This window comes from Betta splendens, chromosome 9 (assembly GCF_900634795.4).
Source record: "Betta splendens chromosome 9, fBetSpl5.4, whole genome shotgun sequence".
Classification (NCBI taxonomy): domain Eukaryota; kingdom Metazoa; phylum Chordata; class Actinopteri; order Anabantiformes; family Osphronemidae; genus Betta; species Betta splendens.
The window spans coordinates 13,209,525-13,218,861 of record NC_040889.2 but is presented as its reverse complement, the minus strand read 5'-3'; the positions used below and the strand labels follow the sequence as shown (position 1 = coordinate 13,218,861).

General features: G+C 48.9%; 1 protein-coding gene across 2 annotated transcripts; it reads right to left on the bottom strand.

Annotated features, from left to right (window-relative positions):
- Positions 1 to 661: 661 nt before the first annotated feature.
- dusp16 (dual specificity phosphatase 16) lies at positions 662 to 8,984 on the bottom strand. 2 transcript variants are annotated; one of them, XM_029163586.3, is made up of 7 exons: positions 8,786 to 8,984; positions 5,037 to 5,726; positions 4,509 to 4,647; positions 3,292 to 3,455; positions 2,923 to 3,082; positions 2,716 to 2,839; positions 662 to 2,573 (listed from the first exon to the last, which is right to left on the bottom strand). In XM_029163586.3, the coding sequence occupies exons 2-7, from the start codon at positions 5,298 to 5,300 to the stop codon at positions 1,496 to 1,498; spliced, it is 1,929 nt and encodes a 642-aa protein (XP_029019419.1). In that variant the 5' UTR covers positions 5,301 to 5,726; positions 8,786 to 8,984; the 3' UTR covers positions 662 to 1,495. The 2 variants fall into 2 exon arrangements, with proteins under 2 accessions (XP_029019419.1, XP_055367413.1); XM_055511438.1 differs by lacking the exon at positions 8,786 to 8,984 and adding an exon at positions 7,664 to 7,862.
- Between the last annotated feature and the right edge of the window lie 353 nt (positions 8,985 to 9,337).

Here is a 9,337-nt window from a genome sequence, read left to right as displayed (position 1 = left end):
CGGTATATATGTAATCAGCGCCATCTGCTGTTCAACACACAAAACAACTTATTATTATGCTTAAATTTGAGTCAATAACTTACAATGTATCAAAGTAATTGTGAAGACTGATTTCATTATCAAACATGATTCACCGTTACACAACAAACTTGGACAAGACAGACAAGTGTCTCATCTGATATAAAGTGATGATGAACAGTTAAACTTCCTCACTATGGAATCAATAAAGCTAATTTTAACCAACGCCCCCGTCACTCAGCAGACGAAGCTTCACTCTGACTTAGAATTTTTAACCGGTTATGTATCATTTTTGTGCCTGATGTCGTTCTGGGTCCACATCTGGACCCCCTTGAAGTGTTTACTATCGGGTAGCTTCACAAACTGATGTTTGATATAACAATAAATTGCTGTAAAATGAACTTGTACCATTAACTATAAGCTGCTGAAGATCGACACAGATCAAGATTATGTGTGTGGAGAGTAATTGTGTAGCTTACTAACTGGAACTGGTTCATCACAGTGGAAAAGTTATTCGATAAAAGCACATTCCATGTGGGATTAAAGGTTTTAAACCTAATCTGAACCACAGAAACACCCCAGATTCATAATGGGAGATGAAGACCAAACGACATGTTCTGCTGCATTAAAGAGAAATACTGAACAGAGACCAGTCATGGTTTGTCTTTTACTGCTTTACACACTTTGAATCAAATCCAAATCACAGCGGTGTAGAATAATCGTGAGTCTGTGATGGTGAGTGTTGGACTCGGGTACTGAGCCGTCGGAGTCCCAGCCTGTTCTACTCACACTGTCCATCCTGTTGCTTCGGCCGTCAAGTGTTTCTGCTGCATCTTCATAAACCTAAAAAACACAGTGAAGGTTCTGATGATGAGGTCCTGCTCAGACCCAGACCTTCCACCTCCAGCTTAGTATCCACAGAAACACACAAACCAGACGACACATTCAAACGTTGCTTGTCCTTATTTCATCACGTTCAGAAGCAGCAACACTCACAGGTCAGTGACACCGAGTTGAATCTGGGTCAGTTCTGTAATGAGTGGGTCTGACAGACAGCTGCTCCTGTTTTATTTCACACTATAAGGCTGAAATGAAGCAGCTCAGAACCACAGAACCCTTATGGTGCCGATGGCTCTGGATCGGTCAGCACATTGGAACAGAGGTTCTTTGGTTCACGGTAAATGTTGTACGTGGACACACACACACACACACACACACACACACACACACACACACACACACACACACACACACACACACACACACACACACACACACGCACACACACACACACTCATCTGGACTTGTTTGCCTATTTGTTCATCAGAACCTTACAGCAGAACCAGCGGTAACGACTGCACTTCAAAGTCAGTATCTCCGGTGGTTCCACTGGTACCAGCTCCCTGGATCCTGGATCCTAACAGTGCTGCTCATTGTGTTGCAGGCTCCTCTCCAGAAGCGGTTTTTACTTCGTCTCTCAGGAAACCTCGATGACCTCCATGCTGCCAGAGAAGCTGGACTGGCTGCCCACCTTCCCCAGCTCCTCCCTGGACCTGCTGTCCGTCATCCCGTCTCCAAACTCCATCTGGCAGCTGCGACGTTTCAGCTGCTTCTCGAAGCTGCTCTCTTCGTGCCAGCTCCTCCTCGAGTCTCCGCGGTCGCTCGTCCTCTGCCGGCTGCGCCGCCGCACCGCCTCCAGGCCCTGGCTGCAGCTGTATGCGGCGAAGCCGGCACCGCCGCTCAGGATGGAGGTGGAGTAGAAGCGGGTGGCGTCGGAGGAGAGGTACCAGCCACCGGCCAGCGAGGGTCCCAGCAGGAGGTCTGAGTGCCAGCCTTTCAGGGCCCCGCCGGGTCCTGGTCTGGGCAGGTGCTGCTGGCTCCGGGACAGGCCGAACAGGAAGCTGGTGGTGTTCTCCTCCATGCTGCCGCTGCGGTATAGCTGATGTGAGCAAGCGGGAGCCGTGGGTCGAGGTTTGGAGTAGCTGCTGGTGGCCGGCGGTGGCGCCCGCTCTGGTACCTCAGCCTCCTCCTTATCGGGGCTCTGCTCTGGAGTGGACTGTTCCGAAACCTCCTCCACCGGAGAGAACTGGCAGGGTTTACTGGTCGGCTCTTTAAATCCGGGCGCCTTGTAGAAGTCGGCAGAGTCGGGTCCGCCATTAGGGACGAAGGCTCGGTGGGCGGAGGTGCCTCCCTCACCATACGACTTGATGTCCAGGGAGAAGGAGCGTTTGAGCCTGGCGCTGTCCTCGGTTCCGTCGGGGAGCTGCAGGCCGCTCAGAGCCTGGGCCAGCAGGCGCTCGTCAGGGGCATCAGCCAGAACACAGGGCAGGGTGAGAGGCTCCAGCAGCGCCAGGCCTGGACCCCTGGGCGCCTCCGGGCCCAGAGCATCCTGTTCATCCACCTCAATGGAGGCCTCGCTGCTCAGATCCTGGAGGTGGAGGGACCTAAGTTTAGTCTCTGGACCATGAGGACTTTTTAGCTTCTTCTCAAAGTCCAGCAGCTGACCCAGGAAGTTAAAGTTGGGGGAGATGGTCGGACGCTTCTCCTTCACAAACCTGACAGAAGAAGAACTTGTTATTGATCAACGTGAGGCTTGAACATTTTATTTCTTATTCCTGACCCTCCTGGTTTTAGCTTCTGTCACATTTCATCTGTTCCTAAACGCTTCTCTTTGGTGCTGGTATGAGCTGAGCGGACCTGTATGCCTCGTCCAGCGACATGTCCATCCTTTTCATGATGTAGGCAATGGCAATGGTAGCTGATCTGGAGATTCCAGCCAAACAGTGAACCAGGACCCGAGCGTTGGAGGCTTTGGCCTTTTCTGGAACACAGACAAGTTCAGACTGGAGTGAGAACAACAGCTGGAGTGTCCCAACGTTAAAGGAGCGTTCCACTGTGTCTGACCTATGAACTCCACGGATCGGTCCAACCAGGGCAGAATCTTCTCACAGAACGAGTCGTTGACAGGGACTCTCAGGAAGTGGGACTCTGGGATGAAGTCTGGTTTGGGGCAGGTGTTGCTGGCGTTGAGGACGTAGGCGATGTCATTCTGCTGCATCAGATCCTGATCAGAGACACGTCAGTGTCAGATACAGACTCGTCTGCTCATCTTTAACAAACCACATGAGTTTCACTCATTTCAAATGACAGTTTGTGGGACAGATCAGAGTTGATAATGAGATTAAATTAAACCATATATCTCATATATTTTAACATCATAACATCGAGCTTGATGTCTTTAACCATCACTAACACACTGTTAATAACAAGCACCTTATTGAGGACGTCTCGCTGGCAGCCCAGGTACAGGTGCGGCAGGATGCGGGTTGGCCCGATGTTGGTGACGGGCAAACAGGGCTGAGAGATACAGGAAGGAACCAGAGTAGCCTTCCCCTCACACAGACCAGGGAAGAGGTGAGAGAACTCAGCGAACCCACCTGGAAGAACAACAGGAACCCAAACCTTCATCCAGTGACATAGACTTGACTTGAGACTTGGATCTGAGCAGTGAACACATCAATGGAGATGAGACAGGACCTCCTAACCAGAACCACAGTCAACATCAGCTGAACAGACACATAGACTGGGGCCCAGCTGGGTCCAAAACCAGTAAGAGACCAACCATCAGACACAGGTTGTGCTTTAGTTCAGCACCAGGCTGAGTGAATGTTCCTTCACAGCTGTTCAAATAACATGGATGCATTTACAGTTTCAACACTGGCTCCATGCTACATCCTCCTGAGTTGTTGCTAGGCAACGAGCCTCCACAGCCTCTTTCAGCTCTGAAGGAGCACATACCAGGTGAATAGCTGAGCGTCAGTGATAAGTACCATCTGTCTGATTCTGCTCGCTGGGTTCAGACATCGTCAGCAGATGCCTGCCACCAGAGGCTGCTCCAGGGAGAACCTGTGCATGGTGGTCTTTGCTATGGTTGCAACAATGCTGAACTGCGAAATGTTCAAAACACAAGACGCCGTAAAGCTTCTGTCTTTGTTTTACTGTCTCATCATGTAATAAATGAACAACATTTAACTATTTTCTGAACGTTTAGTTTCAAACTAAGGTAAAAGTAGTTTGGTTCCATTTCTGAATGACTGACAGCAGGTTCTGGTCCTGTTTTGGCTTTGGGAAGCTCAGAAGAGGGTGGAGTTGAGTCCAGGATTACATCATGGTTACATAACGCTAAAGTCATGAATGAGTGACTAACTGTTAAACATGTGGAACCAGCTGAAGTCACGAATGAGCATTAAAGTAATAAATATTATCTGTTAGGATCCAGCTGTTTCTACATCTTTTCCTTTAGGGAGCTGAGGTTACAGCGTTTTATACAGACGTGCTGGAAGAAGCGTCACCTTTTGTGATCAACCATGTGTCACTAATCAACCACTGAAGTTCACCTGTCTCGCTTAGTACAACAGGTTTGTTAAAGGTGGGCCAATGTTTAGAACTGTAGCAGCCAGGAACCAGCCAACCTGCTCTGCTGGACTCACCTGTGAGCAGGTGGACAGAGGGCAGTGTCCGCTCCAGTTTGACCAGCAGGACGCTGAGGAAGGACTCGGAACTGAGAGCGGCCGGGTCCGAAGAGCTCTGATCATAAACGACAACCTCCTGATCATCCTGCAACTCCAACTGGAACAAAGACGCCTCAGATTAGTCACATAATTAGGATTGATCACACATTTCATTTCCTTTGACACAAAGGAAAGGCTTAGGATGATCAGTGAGACTGGAGGAGGGTTGGAGCTGAGGTTGGTGGTTCGGCTCCTTCGCTAAACAACAGAGAGCTCAGAGCTTGTTTAAAAAGGGACAGGATTCCTGCAAATGAAGCTTAAAAGACGTCACATAACGTGACTGAGCGACAGGATCGTGCTCTGACGTCACCTTCATCGTCGGCAGAGACTGGGAAAACCCTTCTCTCTGCTTATAGACGAGTAATGACGGTTCGTGTGAACGTTTCTCATTTGTATTGCTAAAGTTTTGTCCTACAGTGCGGACCTGGATCTGGGTTCTGTGTTTACCTTCTTCTTGGCCGAGTGCTGCAGCAGCTCAGTGATCTGGACTTTGTCCTGCTGCAGCCTCCTCTTCATCAGCTTGGAGCAGTTGACGTTCACCGCCTCCAGGATGTGTGAGGCGTTGTAGTCCACGAAGGGCCGGCTATCGATCAGCACCACCCGGTCCAGTTTGCCCTCCAGCATTGCCACCAGAGCCTCGGCCCCTATGGGCTGCACGGCTCCGGGCCTTAGCATTCCGGACCCAGACCTGTAGCCTGGACGCTCGGTCATGTCAGGGCCTTCTACTGCTCCCCTACCTCCCTCCCTCCCACCCCCACCCCCCTCCCTGCCTGCTTCAGGGCCTCCTCCCCCTCCTTCTGGTGGGAGTCCTGGGCCGGAGATCCAGTGCAGTGACGCAGCCTGGTGAGGGACCTTAGTAGATGAAGAGCTCCATTGTGTTGGCCCAGTGTGATGTCATCCTGATGGCGCTTGGCAGCCCAAAACCCCAGGGTGAGAGACACCAGAAGACAGAGAGAGAGAGAGAACGGGGGGAGAGAGAACGAGAGGGGGGAGAAACCTCTGCAGTCCTGACTCGGAGCGGGTCAGGGTCCGGCTGTCAGGACGACTGGACTTCAGGTCAGCGAAGCAGCTTGTCTCCCAGACTGAGCCAAATCCTTGTGCATGTCGGTGCCAGTCGTCATTCTGAAATGGGTCAGCCTGTCGCACACAAAGTAAAACACAGGGTGAGCTTGACACGTGTGATAGTGGCTACACATGTAAACTGTATGACAACACCAGGGTCATCTGACACAGCAGGGGTCCATACTGAGGATGGTTCTGTTCCTTCAGAACCCAAACCGACCCTATGTTGGCTGCGGTTGAGGATATGAAGCAGCAGCATTTGGAGAAACAATTGTCTCCACTGCAGTGGACGAGCTGGCTGCTGAGCAGGACCAGGGTTCTGCCCGGTGCTGGTTCTGATTCAGATAAAGGTCACATACCAGGTGTGTCCTTGAGCCAGACAGCTCCCGGGCGCCTCCATGTGTGGCAGCTCACTACACTGCGAGGGGTGGGGGGGTGTCAATAAACTCAAAACTCATGAGGGGGGTCCAAACAGCAGGTGCAGGTCAACTTCTAGCAGAACAGCACCACGCCATCACAGCTCGGACTCAGAAAGGCCACTACTGCATCTGAACTGAGCCAGAACCAGGAACAGTCAACAAGTTCCAGCTTCACTATATACGTTCCTCTTGTATAGGATCATGTAGGCGTTCACTCATACCTTGGTTCCCTGTCTATTATTAAATATGAAGGTGAAGTTCAGCTTTAGAGACCTTTAGAGACTTTGTGACCAATTGTTCCTGGATCTGGACTCTATGAACTTCTCTTATAATTTAATTTTCAAAGGGTGACAATAAAAACACCAAGATACACACAGAAACTAAATGTAGGTTAAACGGTGAGTCCAGGGAGGACATTGCACAGCACATGGATCCAAAATTAAAAAAGAAAAGAAACAAACCAGAAACAAGACAGAAGTAACAAAATGGGTTCACTGAAGTTAGACGAAAAGCTCTGGGCCGGATCGGTGGTGAGCTGCCTGCTTCCCCCCTGCCGACTGTGACCAAAGGTTAAACCCTGAGCTGGAGCCGATCAGACTTTCACCTCTGACCTCAGACAGGCTGAAGTTAGAGCATAAACCACACCAACATTTAAAACACAGCTAAAACAAGACCAGGGTTCCGGACACCTGCCACCAGAGACCAGGGTCTGGTTTGTATGTGAGTCTAGTGGCCCTATAAAGGAGGCTATGCCTTTCATCTACCCTTTACCCACAATGCATCAGCCTCCGTTTGACCAACATCTACCTGTCAACTGAGACTGAAGCTGTCGTCACAGCATGACACACTTGTTCAGTTCTGATAAAACACTTCTCAGCTCTAGAGTCCACAGCAAAACTTGGAGCTGAACAGAGTTGAGGAACTGGATCATGTTAGACCGACAGACACGTTGGCAGCAGCTTATTACTTCAGAACCTAATACGAAGACGATCAGGTGCTCTGTAACCAGCGGAAGTAGACAAAGCTGAGGTCTCTGAGGTCCCTGGGGGTATGTGTTCTATGGGGTCTCTGTAGTCTACTGTGTCTTTGTGATCTAGGGGAATATGAGGTCTCTGTGGTCTATGGGGTCCATGAAGTCTCTGGTCTATGAGGTCTCTGTGGTCATTGGGGTCTCTGTGGTCGCTTTGGTCTCTGTGGTCTATTTGGTATTGTGGTCTATGGGGTCTATGGGCGTCTCTGTGGTCCAACAGCAAGATGGCTTCTAACTGTCGTTTTACACTGGACCTTCGGAGCTTTATTCGCATTGTTCCATTATTAAGAGCTTCTGGACGAGCCTGAACCTTTACAGACCTACAGAACCAATAAATGTCATAAGTCATAAAGACCCACAGCAAGCCAGTGGTACCAGTGATACCAGTGGTACCGTTAGCGGTGTGAACGGCGCCTGCAGCTCATCAGACCGTCAGATCCTCACTTCCTGCTGGATCAGTGGACGGACTAAGAAGCTTCCCAGCAGAGTCAGGTGTGTGCCAGCAGCCCAGCTGATCTGCATCACGCTTGTGTTTACACACAGATGTTAATGGTTCCACTGACCTTTGAATTCCCTCACTGTGTAGAACGCCCCCAGTTCTCAGAACTTCCTCAGTGAAACCAAAATTGCCGAACACAATAAAACAGCTGTTAGAGTTCTATTAAACATGAATGGAACAGTTTAAACACGGAAAATGGATCAAGCCATAATTTGCACTTTGACAATATTGATCATTATTTCCTTGTTCATTAAAATTCTAAATAACAGTATTAAAAAAAACTTGAGATGTTATGAACTTTTATTAAGTTTATGCTACATTACAGTTTACTAAGATTAGAAACCCCTTAATGTTTAATGTTTAAGGGTTTTACTGTATAAAAACATACACATATATGTTACAAGTACTTAATTACAGCAAACACAAACAGATGAGGATCGAAATAAAGGTTCAACATTTGTGAGTTGATAGAAATGCTTAGTAGACATTTAGTAGACAAGTAGTAGACACTACTTTGGCTTATGACAGTCATAATGAAGGAATTGGTTTATTACTATATAAGTAATAATATAAAGAAGCTGGAGCCTGATCATGACGACGCCTGTGAGCGGCTACAGGCTTTAAAGACACTGATGAGTCTTTTAAAGCTGTTGGGCCTCAGGATCAAATGTGACATTTAGAACTAACGATCATAATGTTTAGACGTTTTAAAGACGTTTTGGCTCGGTTCTACGTGGTACCAGGTTTACTTCTATTGGGTTCAAGTCTACGTTCTCATTTAAACCCAGGCTTTTTAGACTCATTTGCTGGCTTTGCTGTGATTCTCTTCACTTTTAGGAGGTTCCGTCGATTTGGACTGTGTCATATAACCAGGGTTTAACAGTTATCAAAGTACCGGCCGTTCTGACCGTGTTTCTGGAGTTCGGTGGCAGAGGACAGAACGGGTTCGGGTCGACATTTTCTGCTCGGAACGCTGGCGCGCGGGTCTCTGACATTTTGTTTCGCCGCCTCGGACCGAGTGACCGCGGCCCTACACAGAACCAGCGGGACGGCCCAAACTCGGTTCTACTTCGAGTCCCACGCGTTACTGGATCGATCCTCGACAGACACTGGGGCTGAACCTGAACTTTAGGCCCCGTTAACTTCACCTCTTTCCACTTTGAACCAGAATTTTCGCTCAACTTACCGTTTGAAAACTCGACGTCAAAGTCCAAACAGCACCTGATCCGTCCAGGCCCGGTCCAAAGACGGACTTTGACTTGTTGTACCAGTTTAGCCTCGTTAAAAACAGAAAGCCGAGGCGCTAAAGTTGGACTTGAGAGAGAAGCGGAGACTCTGTGCTGCCGCTGCCATAAACGATGAGGTCACCGCGATAAAAATAAGACGGTGTCGTCATCGGACTCGGGCTGCTTAAAGGCGCAGCGGCGTCGCTGTGAGCCGACAGAAAGAGCGGCGGCCTTTAACGGACAACGCTTTATTACGGAAACGTGTCTGAGCTTCGTACGTTCGTGACGGTTTTGTCACACAGGCATGTGTTGAATCCTGGAGGTTCACCGTCTGCTTTAATACCAGCAAATACAATGAGGTATGATTGTTGTGACACATGCAGCATCAACCAGTGGCATCAGGTCAGACACAGTGTGTCGGTCTTTTTCAGCACATTTCATTCCAGATATAAAATAATCCAACCAAATATACATAAAGTGCTGATCACCTACACCTAAAAATAGATCAATAC

What these genes read in the sequence shown, in the direction of transcription:
- dusp16 (XM_029163586.3), bottom strand. Translation starts at nt 5,300, where the DNA reads ATGACCGAGCGTCCAGGCTACAGGTCTGGGTCCGGAATGCTAAGGCCC. An exon ending in AGCACTCGGCCAAGAAGAAG is followed by an intron (nt 4,648 to 5,036) that starts GTAAACACAGAA and finishes TCTTTGTTCCAG; the next exon opens with TTGGAGTTGCAGGATGATCA. An exon ending in TCGCTGGACGAGGCATACAG is followed by an intron (nt 2,574 to 2,715) that starts GTCCGCTCAGCT and finishes TTCTTCTGTCAG; the next exon opens with GTTTGTGAAGGAGAAGCGTC.